The sequence below is a fragment of the Aotus nancymaae genome, unplaced genomic scaffold (genome assembly GCF_030222135.1).
Source record: "Aotus nancymaae isolate 86718 unplaced genomic scaffold, 86718_ANA_hifiasm-v0.15.2.pri h1tg000003l, whole genome shotgun sequence".
Classification (NCBI taxonomy): Eukaryota; Metazoa; Chordata; class Mammalia; order Primates; family Aotidae; genus Aotus; species Aotus nancymaae.
In genome coordinates this window covers 54628022-54648286 of record NW_026988414.1, presented here as the reverse complement: position 1 = coordinate 54648286, position 20265 = coordinate 54628022, and the positions used below count along the sequence as shown (strand labels likewise).

The window sequence follows — 20265 nt, the reverse complement described above, 5'->3', positions numbered from 1 at the left end:
AAATTTTTGTGAGGAATTCACCTTCAGCGAGAAGGAAGTCCACTTATCTTGCTTGCCTTGGCAGGATTCTAATAGGAAGGGTGTCTTTTGGCATCCTGACTAGAATCTCATGCAGAGATGGTAATTTTTTGATTAAATGAAGTCAATAGTTAAAGTGGTCATCTCTCTACTTCTACAGTCCCTCAACCCCCATCTCAGCTCTCCCCAAGTATTATGGAACCCTTTGGGCAGAAGAGGGCAGTTCTAGCTTTCAGGAATATTCTGCCAGCTCAATATGCATCTCCTTACTAATCTTATCAATAGTAAGAAAGAGCATTTGAAGGATAAAGAAAGAGAAGATTATTGCCTATTTGAAGTTTAAAAAGAAAGCCAGAAGAAAAAAAGAAAAAAGAACAAAAGATAAAGTAGATCTTGTTTCTTCAACCACACTCCAAATTACTGATTTCAAACTGCTTCCAAGGACCGGAACTGTTCAGCAATGTGGGCTCCGCTCTCTCTAATATCCAGCCAACGCATGAAGAAGCTGACATAAAAACTCAAAGGAAATCATGACTCTTGCAAAACAAAAGACAAAGGGTGTACAAAGGATCATCATTCAAGTGGGAAACCTGCTTGATAGTCCCAGCTCAGCACAAGGCTTTCCACGTCTCCTTGACATTAGTCAGCTGGATGTCAGCTGTGCTAAAGCAGTTTTGCCAAGGGGTGTGAAGAAAACACTTAAGTGTAAAACTTATTCCTTGATCCTCAAGGAGCTTACAGCAGCGTTGGAGAGATTAACCATGTAACTGACACTCCAGGGCGGTCAATGAAATGTGACACACGAGTTGGCAGGGGCCTTGAAGGAGGGAGTTTTCACAGTTAAGGATCATTTGGGGCTGGGGGCTAAAGAAGGCTTTAAGAGGTGGGATGTAAGTGGCGGGCAGGGCTTAAGGTGGGCGGGAAATCCAGGCGATCCTAGCCAAGGACTCAGGCACAGCACGTCCGAATGGCCCGCCCGGCTGACCCGCCTCATCTTTTCAGGCCACGGCGCGTGCGTATCCCAACGCTCGCGCTGGGCGCAAGGCCCACGGGAAGCCAGCCAGGGCTGGAGAACACGAGACGCCGCGGGCCAAGGCGGGAAAAGACTCGCGCATGCGCGGCTCCGCGTTGGCGTTCCGGGCTCGCCTGGTTGGGAAAAGGGAGGTGGAGTTTCTAAGAGGGAACTTGACCCGTTAGCAGCCGCAGCCATGGCTGCGCGTTCGCCTCCCTCACCGCACCCTCCGCCCCCAGCGCGACAGTTGGGCCCCAGGTCACCACTTGTTGGGCGGGGAGCTGAGGTACACGCAGTGCGCGGCGAGGCCTCAGGTCTTACCGGCTCAGCGCGGGAGGTGGTCGCAGACAAAAGTGATATAATCTGGCTGGACGAACAAGGGTCAAGGGGCCAGCAAGGGCCTAGGGGGGCAGCTCCGGCTCATGCTTCCCTCCTCAGCGCTCCCATGGGGTCCAGGCGGCTAGAGGGCATCTCGGTAGAGGAGGCGATGGTGACCCGGACGCAGCTGCTGGAGGAAGAGCTGAGCAGCCTAAAGGAGGAGTTGGCCCTGTGTCAGGTATCTGAGGACTCTCGCGCCTCTGGCCTTTCCCCGTCACAGCGGGACCGGGACCCGTGGGGGAGGCGCTCCCTTCTCCCTCTGCCTTGGGACCTACCCAGCCCCGCCCGGCGACGCTCCCTCGCGGTTCCACACCCAGCTCCACCCGCGGCCCGGGTCTGGAGGGACGCGGTTGCGCCCCGCTCCCCGACCCCGAGCCCGTGCCCCTTTCTGAACAGCGGCCAGACAGGTTTCGCTTCCGAGCCTGGATTTTGTTTTGGCCACTTGGGTACACTCAGCCGCATCCCCTCCGCTTTCCCCAAAGCCCAAGTTCTTGGTAACAGTAGCTGATGCCTGCCTGGGGCCCAGGAGTGGCGTGCAATCCACTAGTTGAAATGAACAGGAAAGTAAACACTTGTTAAAGTAAAATCCATTGTTGAAGGCTCATGTTTTTAAAATTTCAAACCCAAACTTGCTTTTGTTTTTACCCAGTCAAACTGAAGTTTTAAACACAGACCAGTCACGTTTAGAAAGTCCCTGACCTGGGAACTTACAAACAGATAATAGTTGGTACTTGTTTATTAACCAACTGTAGTAAAAATGCGGTCCTTGAGTGAGAAATCCCATTTTCATGTGATCTTGCCGGTGAAAAGCATTTGCTAAATCAATTGCATTAGCATTACTTTCCTGTTTGTAGAGTTTTTGTAAGGATGGACTTGACTGTACTCATGTTCAAAGAGATTGAATTTTCCTTTAGTTTTGCATCCTTGCTATCATCTCTTCTGATTTTACCAGAACCTTTAGATAGGGTTGGGAGATTGGGTGTTGGGAACTCACTCAACAGTAGGTCTTTAAGTCACTCTGTCTTCAAGGTAGAAACCCATTAGGAACTACTGAACACCAGAGTAACTTTGTGAACAGTGTCATCAGTTTAATAAAACAATTCATGAAATTCATTCTCTTAGAGTTTGTTCTGTTGGATTTTTTTTGCCCGTTTTATAGGTCCTTGCTGACTGAGTGAAGGCTGTAAAAATTGGACCATCTTCAAATTGATTATGCCTTTGGTTAAACAAGGTTGGGACATTTTATGTGGTGCCCTCTTTTCATCTTTCCCATTTTTCTTTTCTTTGTTGGATAAGGAACAAAGAGATGAGTAAATGACGCCAATGAACTGAAGCATTTGTCGTATGCAGACCTCACCCTTTGGCGAGTTTTAAGATGTGAACTTATGATAAAGGCCTTTGATACTTTTGAGTCTTAATCTAAGATACTCTTTGGCATATTTTCCACACTCTTTCCTCTTCCGTCTGGCTCCCTGCATAGTTAGGCCTTTAGCTGGCTAAGGAGCTAAGATACTTACTTTTTACGAGTGAATTAGTTAAGGAAGTCAGTCTGTTGGAAACAGCCTGGTGAACCTCTTCCCCCAAATACTTAAATATTTTAAGACTGTAGCTCCAAACATGGCACCACATTTTTACATGGAGCCAAATGTGGCTCCAAACATGGACTAGGAAAATGATTGAAATACTCTTGGCAAATGTAAGAATACACAGATGCTTGTAATAGCCTAGAATGATGATTTCTTAGAATTCGTAATATTAATACTCTTATACAATTGTAGGCAGTATCCCGCACCATGAAAATCTTAGTCAAATCAGACTCCTGCTCTTGGGGAAACTTGGGGAAAAATAGCAATTAAACTCCCAATTGTTTTGTAAAAAAAAGCATTTAGGTAATTAAATAATCACTTTCATATCTTTTAAAATATATTATCCCACCTGTTTATTCAACTAGAAATCACAGTACTGAAGACTATGGAGTATTAAAATTGCTTAAAATTACAACTCAGAGTGAAATTTGTTTTGTATCTCAACCTAGTAAGTACACACACACAAATACATGTGTTTTCAGAAAGAATACATACACTCACACTATGTCTGCTGATATTTTTTCAGTTCTATTCCTTTAAAAAATCCTGTCCAGATCTAAATTAATTTCAGAACCCAACAATGCTTGAAACATTCAGTTTGGGAAAAAGAACACTGCTAATTAGTCCATGGTCATAAGTAGTAGCTTCATTTAATTTGTTTTGCTTTCACATTCAACTTACGAGAATTCAATGATATGTGTTTGGTGAAGTTTGAGTAATTCCCCATACCATTCTACATAACTGGAATGCCTCAGAATAAGTGTGTAATAGAAAGCAATCAAATGTTTCTCTTAATATCAGCATCTCATCCCACTCTATGTGATTGTATTATCTAATTAAACTTGAAAAAATACGGCCCCTAGATTAGCAAGTGAACTCTAAGTAATGCTTATCTGAAGAAAAAGTGATTAATTTCAATGAGGGAAGAAAAGCTGTCTGTATTTGAGTTACTGAGTATAGTAGGTTAGCTTCCAAATGTAGCTTTTCCCTAAGGAATTTTTCAAGGGTGTTCCAAAGGGTAATTTTGCATCCATGACATTTATGCCCTATTTCACTAATTTAGAACCTAACTCCACTACACTTTTAATTTTGATTATATGCATCAAGAATGTGTTCTGTTTATGATAAAGGGTGCTAGGGCATGTGTATGTGCACATTTATCACCATTTATAGAGTCAGATCAGAAAAAGTGTTTTGTTTACCTAGAGTAATACTATGTTTATATAGTGTTTATAAAGGTTACTTTTTGGTATCAGGTAAAAATATTTACTAAACCTATAAGCCAATTTTAGGAACAAACTTGTTTAGGGTATTTAAATGAAATATGAGATAAATTAGTTTCATCATTAAAGCTCATCAACTTTAATGATGAAACTAACTTTTGAAGCAGGTGATGTTGGAATTATACATGATCAGAAAAGTCAGCCAGTTATATTTTATGTTAGAAATTTGGGTGTGTTGAAACTTCATTCACAAAAACAAATTTGAGAAATTACTGTGTAATTAATTCTTCCAGTTGTTTGTAGCTGTATTCTACTTGGCGAGTCTTTTTGTGAAATTATTTTTCATGCTAATAATTTACTAAGTGGCTACTTGGTGCTGTATTTTGTAAGTAAACTCTTGACATGATTTTCCCTGAGCTCTGATGACCAAATTATTTGTTTAGATTTAGGAAACAGTTTCAAGTGTTTGTTCAGTTCATTCCTCCAACAGAGGTCAATTGAGGGCCTAATATATTGCCAACACTAAATTATTTCTTGTGAGACTAGGTACCCAATGAAAAATGGCAATTTTGGGTGTCTGTGTTTGTATAGATGGTATCTATTTCCATGCCAGTTGATGAAAGAGAAAACCAATCCACCTCAAGGAAATTTAGACCTAAGTCACCTAGTATTTAGTCAGCTGTTTCATAGCCTGAGTTTAATATACTTTGTGAAAAGGAGTAGGAATCATCATTATTATTTCATTATTATTTTGAGACAGATTTTTGCTCTGTCACCAGGCTGGAGTGCAGTGGCACAATCACAATCTTGGTTCATTGCAACCTCCACCTACCAGGTTCAAGTGATTCCGCTGCCTCAGCCTCCCAAGTGGCTGGGACTATAGGCACACGCCACCACACCTGGCTAATTTTTTGTATTTTAGTAGCCGCAGGGTTTCGCCATGTTGACCAGGATGGTCTTGATCTCCTGACCTCATGATCTGCCTGCTTCGGCCTCCCAAAGTGCTGGGATTACAGGTGTGAGCCACTGCACTCGGTCATTTTATTTTTTAATTTTTAAAAATTATTATTTAATTTTGTTTGGAAGTTCTATAGTGAGAATAAAGAATTTTATGATAGTACTTTGGGAGGCCGAGGCAGGCGGACCACCTGAGGTCAGGAGTTCGAGACTGGCTTGGCCAACATGGTGAAATCCTGTCTCTATTAAAATATAAAAATTAGCAGTGTGGTGGCATACACCTGTAACCCCAGCTACTTGAGAGGCTGAGGCAGGAGAGTTGCTTGAACCTGGGAAGCAAAGGTTGTAGTAAGCTGAGCTCATGCCATTGCACTCCAGCCTGGGTGACAGTGAGACTGTGTCTCAAAAAAAAAAATTTGTAATAAGTAATTTTAATAGGTTTTTATTTTTTGTTCTCATTTTATTTGTGACAGTCTCCCTCTGTCACCCACACTGGAGTACAATGGTGTAATCATGGGTTATTGCATAGTTGACCTCCTGGGCTCAAAGGATCCACCCACCTCAGTCTCCAGAGTAGCTGGGACTACAGATGTGTGCCACCATGCTACGCTAATTTTTGTATTTTTTATAGAGATGGGGTCTCTGTCTCCCTGTGTTGCCCAGGTTGGTCTCCAACTTCTGGACTTAAGCCATTCCTCCATCTCAGCCTTACAGGCATGAGCTACCACATCTCGCCAAGGTTTTAATTTTTATTACTTAAAAAGAACATCTTTAAGTGCTTGAAGATAGGGAAAATATAAAGAGAATATGAGTGATTGACAATAGTTTTCTTGTATTAATGTTTGGAACAGTTTGGAGACCATCTCTGTGTTTTTTTGGGGGGACTTAATTTTTGTATATGAAGGAGTTTTAGTAATTCTAGGTATAGTCCAAATTGAACATAATATAGCATTTAAATAAAAAACTCACAAAACTCATACATAACATAGTTCCACAATCCATTTGTAGCATTTTATCGTTCACAAAAGAATTTACTTTTTTTAATATCACCAGCCTTACCGTACAGCATGGTGGTATAGTTAATAGGTTGTGTACTTGAAAATTACTAAGAGAATAGATTTTAAGTGTTATCACAAAAAAATTGATGAGTGTATGAGGTAATGGTTATGTTTTTTTCTTTGTTTTTTGAGACAGGGTCTTGGTCTGTCACTGAGGCTGTAGTGGAGTGGCACAATCATTGCTCTCTGTAGCCTTGATCTCCCGGACTCAGCAATCCTCCTACCCTCAGCCTCCTGAGTAACTGGGACTACAGGCGCATTTCACTACAGCTAGCTAATTTTTAAGTTTTTTGTAGTGATGGGGATTTCACTGCGTTGCCCAGGCTAGTCTCAAACTCCTGGACTCAAATGATCTCCCATTTTGGCCTCACAAAGTGCTGGGATTACAGATGTGACCCACTGTGCCAGCCCTAATGGTTATGTTAATTAGCTTGATTTAACCATTCTAAAATGTATACATAATCAAAACATTATGTTGTATGCCGTAAATATATGCATTTTAATCTGTCAATTAAAAATATTAAAAAAACAAAAATTCCAGAAGAAAAAATGGGTAAATACATTTCTAATCTTGAAATAGAGGAGGCTTTTCTAACTAGTACATAAAATCCATAAGCCATAATGGAAAAGATGGATAAATTTGAGTATGTAAAATTAATAACTTTTTCAAAAAAATCATCATAAATAAGCAACAACAGACTGGGAAGAATATTTCTAATAGTGGGTAGACACAAGTCTAATTTTAAGATGTCCTTTAAGTTTCCAACAACGCTTATATTTTATTGGCAGAACTTAGTCACATAATCCATAAGGCAAGAGAGGTTGTCTGTTAGTTGGGCAAAATTGTTTCTGTAACTAAAAAGAGACAATGAATGATAGAGACAGAGAGTAGTTGAGATATCTGTCACACAAGTAAAACCAAATAACCGAACATATAGGATTATTAAATGTGTTGTGAAAAAAACATTAAAATGGGAAAAGGGGTTACTAGAGACTTGGAAGGGGGTTGGTGGCTATTATAGTAGTCAGGGAAGAATTCACGAGGTATTATTTAAGCAAAGACTTGAATAAAGTGAGGGAATAATCTATATGAATATTTGACAGGTGATACCGTATGTGCACGGGCCCTGGTTCAAGTAGAGTAAGAAAGTCTGTGTGACTAAGGAAAAAAGTGACAGATGAGGTTGGGGTGGCGTATATGGGCCAGGTCGTGTGGAGTCTTGTAGCCATGACACAGAGTTTGGATTAGTTTCCTAATCTGATGGAAACTCACTGGAGAGTTTTGAGTTGTAAGGCTATGAGACCATGATAGAGGGCTGGGCAAGAGATGAAATTGACTTGGATTAGGGTGATAGCGGTAGAAGTAGTGAGAGTGGTCAGAATTTCCCTGTAATGTAGATAAGGACAGTAGGGTTTATTGATGATTTGGATATGAAGTGTGAGGAGAAAAGAGTAACTAAGATTGACTCCTAGGTTTTAGATCAACCTAACCCCTGGCCCATGGGCCACATGCTGCCCAAGTTGGCTTTGAATGTGGCCTAACACAAATTCATAAACTTTCTTAAAACATTATGAGATTGTTTTTGCAATTTTTTTTTTAGCTCATTAACTATTGTTAGTGTATTTTATATGTGGCTCAAGATAATACTTCTAATGTGACCTAGGGTAACCAAAAGATTGGACACCCTTGTTTTAGATCTTTGAATAAATTAATAGATGGTGGTATCAATTTCTAGGAGGGAGAGGGGCAGGTTTGTGAGAGGGTAAGGAACCAATAATTTTATTTTGGACAAGTTAAATTTAAGATACCTATTAGGCTTTGAAGTGGAATTATTGAATATGCAATTAGAGATGTAAGTCTGGACCTAAGAGTAGAGGAAATGGCTCTAGATAGAAATGTGGGAGTCTCAGTGTAGAGTTGGTATTTAAAAACATGGGCCTGATATGAGGTCACCTAGGGTAGTGGTTCACAATCCAGAGTGCACTGATTCACTTGAGGCACTTTTAAAACATACTGATGCTTGGATCTAACCTAAGACCAATTAATCAGAGTCTGAATTCATTCCTATCTTTTTAAAAGCTCCCGAAAAGGGATTCCTGTCAGCCAGGGTTAATAACAACTAACCTAGGTAATAAGGACTGAAACTACCCATTGTCCTTTAGATTTGGCAATATAGAGGACCTTGAAAAATGATTTTAGCATAATGGTAGGGAGAAAAATCTTACTGGGAACCATTATAGAGTGAACAGGAGATAGGAGATGGACATAGTAATTGCTGACAAATCTTTTTTTTTTTTTTTTCTTGAAATGGAGTTCTCTTGTTGCCCAGGGTGGAGTGCAATGGCATCATGATCTTGGCAACCTTGCAGTGGCAACCGCACCTCCTGGACTCAAGTGATTCTCCTGCCTCAGCCTTCCAAGTAGCTAGGATATAGGCATGCACCACTATGCCTGGCTTTGTTTTGTATTTTTAGTAGAGATGGGATTTCACCATGTCGACCAGGCTGGTCTCAAACTCCTGACCTCAGGTGATCCTCTTGCCTCGCCCCCACAAAGTACTGAGATTACAGGCATGAGCCACTGTGCTCGGCCTAGGCAACTATTTCAAGAAGTTTTGCCAAAAGGGGAGCTGATAAATGGAGCAGCAGCTGGAGGGAAGTTTCCTTTTAGAGCAAATTTAACTAGATATTTAGCATTTCAACAGTTGCATCACCAAATATCGGTGATAGAAATAGTAAAAGTGAATGTGGATTACCTGTGTAAAAAATTTTTTAAATGAAGCTTTCTCCCATACTTAAAAAAAAAAAAAAAATCAATTGATGTAGTTATAGAACTAGGGATCAAGTAATTTATTTTTATTTTAAAATTTAATATAGTATCTTCTCTATCACTACAAGGCAATGCATCTGAAGTCTCTTTTATTTCTTTAAGGCTGATAAAGAATTTGTATGGTCTTTGTGGAAACGTCTCCAGGCGACAAACCCAGATCTCACACAAGTGGTCAGTTTGGTTGTGGAAAGGTGAGCTCTCAAATTATTTTTTCATGAGTATTTGGTGTGTGGAGTTTGTTTCTTTTCATTATTAAAATTAATACTTGTCATTAATTTCCCAAAGAGATTCATTTCATTTCTAAATAAATGTGGAGCCAAAAATTAAAATTGTTGAATTTATTATAAAGGGTGCCAGTTCACCAAATAAAGGTAGGCCCTGTTTCCTATTCATATTCTGACATATTTGGAGAGTGTGTTGCTAAGAGATAAAACTATGTCTTTAATACTGTGTGTGTGTGTGTGTGTGTGTGTGTGTGTTGAGCTGTTATAGCTCAACTTTAAAGATTGGCAAAGTCCCTGTTGTTTGACTTTTTACTCCATAGACTGCCTCTATAGGGAACTTACTAAATGTGACTCAGTTTTCCTCTAAGATAATTGCAGTATGCAATTGAAAACCTGGGATGACCTTGGCAGTGTAGAGTAAGTGTTCTGGAATAGGTTGAGGGATTTTACTTAGCACTCCATATTATCCTGTAGGGGATGCCCAGTCATTTAACTGTAGATTATTGGGCCTCTCCTTGGTCATTAGAAACAGTGGAATGATGCTGGTTCTCCCTATCAAACATTTGGTATACAGTAGTCCCATGACACTTAGCACAGCAATTAAAACACTTGCTTTCCTGTTACACGGATTTCATTATACCTCTTAAATGAGAAGCTAAGCATATGGATACCTTTTCCTTTTCCTTTTTTAAAAATTGAAATGATGATCATATAATCTGAATATCATTTTTTATTACTTGAATTATATTCACCTTTGTAGTCTCTAGTCCTGGGATCATTCCAGTGTTGTCTGGAATTTGACTTGTTAAAAATCTATAATACATGCTTGAGTATGTCTAATTTTACTATCTTTGGTTATTATGAACACTTAAAATAGTATAATCAGTTTCTTCTCATGTTGCTTGTATGTCTAATTCATCAATCATTTTTTTCCTCTAATGATCAGAATTTAGTCTTCTGTTGAAGTACCCTTCTTACTTCCTCAATCATTTTTGAGATGAAATGTGATAATTCTCAGACTCCCTCTGTTTTTCAAGTAGAATAAGTCTTCTAAAGAAGCCGTGGGACTTCAGTTGTCATTTCTGTGATTCATTTTTTATACTCCCCTCTTTTTATTTGTTATTTTTTTAAAACTTTCTAAACCTATCCATAATTTTTACTTTCCTCTTGGTTAAACAGAAGCAGATATTAAATTATTGTTAGGTCATTTTCCTTATCCTTTCCAATGTCTATTTTTCATATTTATAATATACAAAATATATATTCATATAACATACAGTTTATAAATAAATGTGCATGCTGTATATTAGAGTTAGGTACTCAAAAGTCTTTTGTTGATAAGATGTGTTATGAGAAATTTGGAGATTACTGCTTTATAACTATGATTCAAAATTTAGTGTGCACAAGTTATACTTGGATAATTTATTAAATGAAGATTTCTGGGACTTTCACTTGATATACTGAATCTCTAGGGGTGATCTAGGTTTGAAATAAAGTTTAAAATAATGTTTCCAGGTAATTTTGATGTCTGTAGGTTACATCGTGAGATACTTTGGATTTTGAGTTTAATTTTGAAATTGGAAACTATAAGTGGCATTTATAATTTTATGACTATGTAAATATTTCCTAGAGAACCATGTAGTATGTTCACATCCATTGAGAAGTGCAAATGATATGCCAAGTATTCAACCTTTGTCTGTTAAAAGTGGATTGATATTCTAAATATCAAGGTCAAATAGATTATCTTTCTATATAGTCTATTAATTATCCAAAATATGATCCATTTAGGTCTGTTTAATTTTTAAACCATGGACTTCCTGGACAGCATATCCCCCTTGGAATTTCTCATTGCCCTTCTCTTTACTTTTTCTTATAAAGAATGTCTATGTTAATTGTCCTCTTTGCTTTTTCTTATAAAGAATGTTTGTGTTCTTTGTCAGATGTTTGTATACTAGGCTGAGGACTTTTTCTTTGTTCTCTTTGGCTTATGGTATGGATTTGGACAAATGACTTTCTAAACCTACTTACAGTTGTCATCGTAGGTTTTCTTTTCGTTGTACAGCTGAACTTATTCCACAGTTTCTAGGATGCCAAAACGTCCTTTTCTTTTTTGTCAGATTATTTTTTCAAGTATTTTTTTTCACAGAAAGGATGGTACATTTTCTGACTCCTATATGACTGAAAGTATCTTTCTCTTGCCCTATGCTTAGTTGGCACTTCAGCTGAACATAATATTTTATGTCCATGTAGTTTGCCTTGGATTTTTGAAAGCATAGTTCTGTTATCCAATTCTAGCATGTAATAATGCTGCCAAAGAGTCCATCAGTGTGATTCTTGTTTCTTCCTAGATACTTGCTTGAAGCGTGTAGGATTTTTCTCTTTAGATGCACTATTATTGTAAAATCTCAACATCATCTGTTTATTTGGGTCCTTTGAAAATTTATCTTTCTCAGCCTTTGGTGGGCCTTTCCATCTGAAAACTTAAGATTTTCTTTTGATTGAGAAGATGTTCTCATATTTTTTCTTCATTGTATTATTTGTTTTAGCACTCTGTTAGAAGTTGGATCTTATGGATTTAACCTTCTTTTCTCTTTCTCTGTTATCTCATGTTTTCCATCTTTTTATCTTTCATTGTAGCTCCTGAATGGCCTTCCTACTTTTTGTTGCTTCAATAAGTGGAATTCTTCTGTTTGTTCTATGCTATGATCTGAATGTTGATGTCCCCCCAAAATTCATATGTTGGCCCCTAATACCCAATGTGATAATATTAAGAGATGAGACCTTTTGGAAGTGATTACATCATGAGGGCTCTGCCTTCATAAGTGGGATTAGTGCCCTTATAAAGGGGTTTAAGGAGCCTCCTCCTTCTTCTGCCATGTGAGGATACAGATGGTGTCATCTACAAGGAACAGACCCCTCACCAGACACCGAATCTGCTGGTGCCTTCATCTGGGACTTTTCAGCCTCCAGAACTGTGAGCAATACATTTCTGTTGTTTATGAATTACCCAGTCTAAGGTATTTTGTTATAGTAGCCCAAATGGATGAAGATTCTCTCATTTTTTGAATTTTTAAATTTTAGAAATCAAGTTTTTACTTCTAAGAAATTACTTATTTGATTTTTCCTTTTTCAAAACAGCTTCCTTTAATAGAATAACTTTTTAATCTTTCTGATTATAATTTTTAAGTTATTTTCTGTTTCTTGAATTATCTTTGTTTTCTGTCGGGTAACTTGTTTGTTCTTCCTAGTCTTTCTCTTTTTTAAATTAAAAAAATTTTTCTCACCTTTCTCTTTGATGCTGTTGATTTTCTTCAAATGTATGATAACCTTCACTGCATTGCTTTATATAGGTATATTGCTCATATGGGTTTGCTTTGTTTTTTGTATATCTGTTTACCAGGTTTCTCCTTTGAATGTAAGGATTGCCTATGGGCTTTTTGTAAGGCCTGGGGAGAGGCCTATTCACAGGCTTTCCTGAAAAGTGTGTAGTAGATAGACTTCATTGTAGTGAATGAGAGTTAGGTCCTTTAAGTCAGGCCCTTTTCTAATTCTGTTGCTTTCCCAACATTCGGAGTAGGGATCTTTGCCAGGCAAATGGTTGTTTTGAAAGCATTTTTGGGCATTTGGTATAGGCAAATGCTGCAGGTAGCTGTTCTGAACATGGATGAGTGGGAGGCTCAGCTTTTTTGGTAAATGGTTTCTTATTTAATTGTCTTGATTTCTGTGGGCTTCTGCTGTCTGTACTTACTAATTTGGTACTTATAGCCTTTCTGGGGCCTCTTCCACGAAAAACAGCGTCTTCTTCTGTAGACTTCTATTTAGGTTTTGGATTAATTTTTTCCTTTGGTTTATTTGTCTCTATGAGTCTGTGCTTCTGTTTTTAAGATATTTGTCAAATTTATAGTTCATTTATGGCTGCTTCTCTTGTTTCCCATGCTGATAAGGATTTATTTATGTGGTGTGACTTGGGGTTGTCAGTGTTGTGTTGTTAGTTCATCATCTCAGAAGTATATCATTTTTAGGGTTACAGTGTATTCTATTATTTAGATATAACATATTTATATTTAACCATTGTAATTTTGTTGTACATTAGGGTTATTTTTAAAAATAGTATAATAATGCTGTGATGAATGGCTTTTTGGATAAAGTTTTGCCTGTATCATTGGTTTCAACCAGTTGTGCTACTGACCTAATGAATAGAGGCTGAGATTGCTAAACATCCTGAAATGAAAAGAATAATCTTTGCCTAATTAAAGAATTATACTACTGTACTCTATGTGTTGTGTGTATATGCTTTACTTTTTATTATGGAAAAACTTTAATTAGATGCAAAGAGAGAATACATTATTCAATGCTCATGTATACCCATCACTCACCTTGAACAATTATCAACACAAAGCCTATCTCATTTCATCTATAAACCTCTCTTTCCTTCTATTACTAATGTATTTTGAAGCAAATCCTAGATGTCATGCTATTTTACCTACAATTACTTTAGTGTTTACAGACAATTCTAGTTATTAACAGTAATGTTCTATATAGTCACTATAAATACTTAATTAGCTAACACTGATCTATTGCTTTTAGAGGAAATAAGGGGTTAGGTTCCTGTGAGCCTCTGATCACAACAATTTTGTCAACAGATCAACACATAGCCTCATTTTATGTGTGTTTCTGTTTAAAGATACTTCAGATATTGTTGATTCATTGACATTGAACTCATGGCCAACAACACTATAACTCATGGCCTGAACAAAGCTTATTTAACACACTGTTTTCTCCTTAAGACATGTCACAACCTTCTTACAAGTTAGGAACACTAGCCAACACTTCAGCACTGTGCTTGATGATCATTTCATAGGAGTGAAGTCATCAAAACCAAGTACCAAAATGTGTGTGACAAATGTGGTAAGGACACTTGTGTTTATACTATAAGAGCTGAAGCAGAGTGTCACCTTATTTGACATCAGTTGGAAACATGTAGGTTGTATGACTCAAATTTTTTGCCACTTTGTGTGTGCCTGCAAATGACTACAGCAGTGCCACAATTATTGAGTTTCATGTTAACAAATAAATTTTATTGAGGAAGCCAGTTTATAAATTCTGAATCCATGAATAAGGACTATCTCTGAAAGATAAGGGGTCTTTTAACAAAACCATGATATCATCATCATACTTAGAATTCTGTAATTATTCCCTATTATAATTAAATATCCAGTTTGTTTTTACATTTCTCGGATTGTCTAGTACCTTTTTAAAAAAAGGTTGGTTTTTTCCTAGGAGGATCAAACATGCATAGTCTACCTGCTAAATATATATGTTCATTTTTTTCTCTTCTGCTTTTCTCTTAGTCTTTTTTTTTTCTTTGCAGTGTATTTTTGTAATAACTTGGGTTTTTTATTCTGTAGCATTTCCCCAAGTCTGGCTTATTGTGTACTGTGTACACTGTAGTTGCCATAAGCTTGTAGTTAGAACTAGAATCTTATTCAGATTCATTTTTGATATTTTGGCAAAAATAATCTTTTTAGATGTTACTGTTTACAAGGCTTACCATGGAGATATTACAGCTTCAGTTCCAGACCACTCTAATACAGCAAATATTACAATAAAGCAAATCATGCAACTTTTTTAGTTTCCCAGTGCATATAAAAGTTATATTCAGGCTGAGCGCAGTGGCTCATGCCTGTAATCCCAGCACTTTGGGAGGCCAAGGTGGGCAGATCATGAGGTCAGGAAATTGAGACCATCCTGGCCAACATGGTGAAACTCCATCTCTAGTAAATATACAAAAATAAGCTGGGTATGGTGATGCATGCCTGTAATCCGAGCTACTTGGGAGGCTGAGGCAGGAGAATCACTTGAATCTGGGAGGCAGAGATTGCAGTGAGCTAAGATAGTGCCACTGCACTCCAGCCTGGCAACAGAGTGAGACTTTGTCTCAAAAAAAAGTTATATTCAGAATGATTTAGAATTCAAATAATAAAATAGAATTGAAAGCACTGTATATTAACTAGCCTATGGACTTAATCCTTTGGGGAGCAATGTAATTGTGTAAAGCAGCAATTAATGTTGCTAGGTACAAAGTCGTATTAAATTTGTAATTATGTAGAACTGATATCACACTATGTAGAAAGATACTGGAGGCTGAAGTGGATACTACAACAAATAATATTAGTAATAACACTGCCTACTCTCTCTTGGATAGAAAATAAAGAAGGGAAGGAGAATGCAACAAAACATTGGGATCTGGGTTGAGTGTTAGTGTGGCTCATTGAGCAACTTCAGCCAGCATATTTTGAGAAGACTGTTTTTCTGACACTATTTGGCCTGTATCCTCATGCTTTAGTTAGTGTCATGACTTACCATGTTTCAAAACCATAGCCTAATATATTTGCCAATAACAATCAATATGTACCAAATATTAGTAATGATTTATCTTTTTCCATTAGAGAGGCTTTAGGATTATCCTTTGCTAATGCCATTACTTTTTACTAAAATTTCATGTACTTTCCTGAGTGAGAAGTTATTTAAAGAATGATAAGATTGAAGCATGGTGAAGGTAGAGAAAAAGGGGTGGGGTAAGAGGAGGAAAGAAGAGAAAAGAGCATTTCCCCAATGTGAAAGTTAATTTTGAGTATTGATTTGACTGGGCCATGGGATGTCCAGGTATTTGGATAAACATTAGTTTTGGATGTGTCTGCAGCAGTGCTTCTGGAAGAGATTAGCATTTAAATTGATGAACTGAGTAAAGTGGACTGCCCTCTCCAATGTGGGTGGTCATCTTCCAGTCATTTGAGGCCTAAAGAGAACACAAAGGCTGAGGAAAGTCTGCTACAATGATAATTGTCTTTGCCAAGCATGTCAGACATGTATGTCATATTTTTTACTAAGTAGTTACATGTGAATAAGTGTAAGAAAATGATTGCTTATCAGTAGTACATAAATTCAGATTCAGGAAGGATGGTCATGCAGAGCAGCCACAGGTTGTCCACATGGGTAGCTGAGATAGTGACACTTTTGCTTTCTGAGGGATCAATATTCACAAACTTTGTTTTATGCACACAATTATTAAGTATTAATTAAAACTATCTTCAGGCTATGTATGTAAGATATATGTTAAACATAAATCAATTTTGTGTTTAGGCTTGGTTCCCATTCCCAAGATACCTCATGTATATGAAAATATTCTGAAATCGAAAATTTGAAACACTTCTGATTCCAACCATTTCAGTTATTTAAAGAATGAGAAGATAGAAGCATGGTGAAGGTGGAGAAAGGGGTGGGTAACAGGAGGGAAAAAGAGAAAAGAGCGTTTCCCCTATGTGAAAGTTAATTTTAAGTATTGATTTGACTGGGCTTTTTCATTTTCTTTGCTTGTTACAGGTTGATTCAGATTTTCTACTTTTCTTGAGTCAGTTTTGGTGGTTTGTGTCTTTCTAAGTATTTTTACATTTCTTCTAGGGTATCTAATTTGCTGGGTATAATTGTTCATAGTATTCCTTAAATTTTTTTTTTTAAAGATTGGTAGTAATATCCCCTTTTTTATTTCTGATTCTGATAATTTTAGGCTTCTGTTTATCGTGATCAATCTAGCTAAAGGTTTGTCAATTTTGTTGATCTTTTTGAAGAATCAGCTTTTGACTGTATTTTTTTTCTTCTGTTTTTCTTTTCTCTATTTTATTAATTTCTCCTCTAATTTTTATTATTTCCCTCATTCTGTTTGCTTTAGGTTTAGTTTGCTCTTATTTTTCCAGTGTTATTGACTTGAGACTGTTCTACTTTCTTGATATAGGCATTTATGGCTATACCCTTCCATTTTAGCACTGCTTTAGCTACATTTCATATGTTTTTATACTTTGTGTTTTTATTTTCACTAATCTCAGAATGATGTCCTCTTTGACCTGTTGCTTAGAGTGTGTTGTTTAATTTCTGCATATTTGTGAGTTTCTCAGCTTTCCAATTTTGATTTTGATTTTTGATTTTGTTCCATTGCATTCAAATTTATTGAGATTTGTTTTATGGCCGAGCATATGGTCTACTCTGACTAGAACTTCTAAGCTTGAACTTCTCTACATTGTGTTGCAAATGAAGTCAGTTTCTTTGGGAAGAAATTAGGCCTTGTTTGACATAATGCTTTTCCTTTCAAGGAAATCTCTGAGTCAGGCCTGTGGAGCTGAGGATGTGAACAATATTATGCTTCTCTTTGAGTGACCCCCTACTCTAGGAGCTGATTGCTTAGTGGAAGGGAGGCCACAGCCTAAGGTTCTCTTGGCTTGCCTCTCCTGGCATGAAACCCTTGCATCACAAGCTGGGATCTCAATATGCTACACCCAAAGTTGAATCTATATTCCGTAATTTGGAGCTGGGCAGAAGAAAGGAGTCCCCACCACTCAAATGCACTTGGGTTGGTCTTAGCCTTAACAGCAATTAGCTGGGGGCAGGATGAGAATTGCTGATATCCTCTTCTTCCTGGAAAGAAAACCCTCCAACTGGGAACAGGAGGAAGAGGGAGCCCTGTGTTCTTGGCTGCAGCTGTCTTGAATGGAATCTACACCATGCTGAGCAGGAAAGGTGGAAGGAGGGAGTGGTTTTGGTTTAGACACTACAAACATTGACTTTCATACTTACTTACAGATTTTCTTGGATAGATGTTTCTTCATTTGCTGTTTGATTTTAGGACGATTTTTAGAGGCATTAAGTGGTTGTTGTTGTTAAATCATTTTCACCAGTTTCACTGGAGAGTGGGTCAGAAGAGCTTTTCAATCATCATCTCTCAATGTTTGTTGTTTTAAACTGCTAAATTTTGGAGTAATTTGTTATACTTCAGTAGATAAATACTGGATCGAAAGATACAGTGGCAATTGTGATAGAGATTATGAAATCTCTGACATTAGGAGTTGTATCAACTTATACTTCCACCAGAAAATACATGAAGATGCTTATTTTCCCTACATTCCTGGCTATCATACTGTTTTCAAGCTTTTGTATTTTTTCTTACCTAAAATGTAAAAAATGGTATCCTGAATAGTTTTCACTTGTATTTCTCTTACTACTTGTAAGTGAAGTCTAAAAGCCATTTTATATCATTTTCTGTGGAGTTTTTCTTTTATCTATCTTTCTATATCCATTGTCATGGCATTTCTAATTCATGTCCTGTGGTGCCCTTCAAACTCACTGTATTATGTAAACAACTTACTGGCTTCTCCTTTGAGTTATTTTACTACCTTTCTCACTATCACAGGCAAGCTGTTTTCTTCCTTTTCTTTAAATTTCTCATCTTGAGGGTAATCTTTGATACCTTTTGGACTCTTTGAACAGAAAATCAATTCCCAAGTTCAGTCACTTCCTCTTTTACAGTGTCACTCAAATTTAGTAATTCCTCTGTGTCCTTAACTTCCAAATCCTGTATCTTGGTTCTTAGTAGCTCAGCTCTGAACATCTTATTGATTTCTTTTCCAAACATCAGTTCTGTTTTACATCTTTACTTTGAGACAAAGGAAGATATAAGACACCAAAGAAAATAATTTGTAAAATTTAGGTTAAAGGTAGCCAATGAAAATTCTAGGACTTTCTTAATGGGTATCTAGAGGAAGCTTATAACCTTTAAGCTTGGATGCCTGGGGGATACTTCATGTTGCAAAGAAACCCAGCTGTGAGATTTAGACATGCATGGCCATCATTAAAACAGATCTGTCCACCACATTTACCCATTCATCAGGGATCAATTCAATGTCATCTGATTGTCGGACACTCTGCTAAAAGTTAGAGAAAGAGATAACTCTGCATTTAGCTATTAAAGAATATTGTCTAATAGGAAAGACATTTGTAGACAGAGGCAATTTATAATAAGAATTTGATAAATACTATAATAAGGATATTCATATTAATGTAATTATTTTATCTCTGGAAAAAGTTAAAAAATGTTCTCATCTCACTAATTCTATTTTAAGTAATTAAAAGTTTATGTTATTGAAAATCAAATTTTAATTTCCCTAGTAGAATAATATCATACTAGAAAATATTTTTATAATATTATTTTATTCTTATAAATTTGTAGAAAATGTTTTCTGTGATATATAGATATTTAAGTATACCTGTCACTTTATGAATTTATTATAAATTACTACTGGAAAAAGGACATTTTGAATATATCACTTGTTTATTAGCTCTACAAATCTAATTTCCTTGCTACTATATATAAACTCTCACTTTAGATTATTGGTATCAAAAGAGTACAACCACTGTATTTTATCTTTAAATGCATAAAAAACATAACCTCAGGAGGCAGGAGTAATAAACATTCATGAAATAGTAACATAGAGTTTCATAGAAATATTAATACATTAGGAGCCATAAGAGCTTGAATTGTTCAACTTTTCTTTGGATTACTACAAACGTGTGCCAAACTCCAGTATCTTTGCCTTAGACACAAATTTTATCTTGGCTTTAAAAATTAATAATACATTATTTTTTCCATAAAGAACTTTATTTTGAGTTTGGAGTAAAGTAACAGCAACTGCTATTATTTTGCATGCTAAAATTATATGGTGAATAATTTTGTAGGCTTATCCGACAAATGTGCTGTCCTGCATTTTGTGTAGCCCTACTTTAAGGTACTGTAGCTTGTGATCCACCTACTGTTCACAGATAATCTCAGGAAGTAAATTATTGTGTGTCTTTGCTGCAACAGATCCATCCAGAGTTGGGTTATTAATCTGTTTCCTCCAGTCCTTTTTAATTCTTTACATTTGCTTCTATGGTTGATCTTTTTTGTGTTACTTTGTTTTTTCTATTCTATTAATAGTTACTTGACATGTGTTTGTCTTAGGGCAGTGATCTCAGTATGGTCTGTCTGAAGGTGTGCTAGTAAGCAAACAGTAAGGAGAATGTGCCAGAATGTATATCAACCTTGTGGTCTCTTCACTGCTAACGTTTTGATACTTGTCTTGCTTTCTTTTATGGCCAACTAGTAGCAACCA

The 20265-nt window shown here is 37.0% G+C and overlaps 1 protein-coding gene across 7 annotated transcripts in view; it reads left to right on the top strand.

Moving 5' to 3' along the window:
* Positions 1-1193: 1193 nt before the first annotated feature.
* Positions 1194-20265, top strand: part of CNTLN (centlein) — a 374623-nt gene continuing 355551 nt past the window's right edge. For all 7 annotated transcript variants that reach the window (XM_064381308.1, XM_012449978.3, XM_012449977.3 and 4 more), the window contains exons 1-2: positions 1194-1586; positions 9165-9253. In XM_064381308.1, coding sequence (XP_064237378.1) covers positions 1227-1586; positions 9165-9253 — 449 coding nt within the window. In that variant the 5' untranslated portion in view covers positions 1194-1226. The remainder of the gene's footprint in view (positions 1587-9164; positions 9254-20265) is intronic.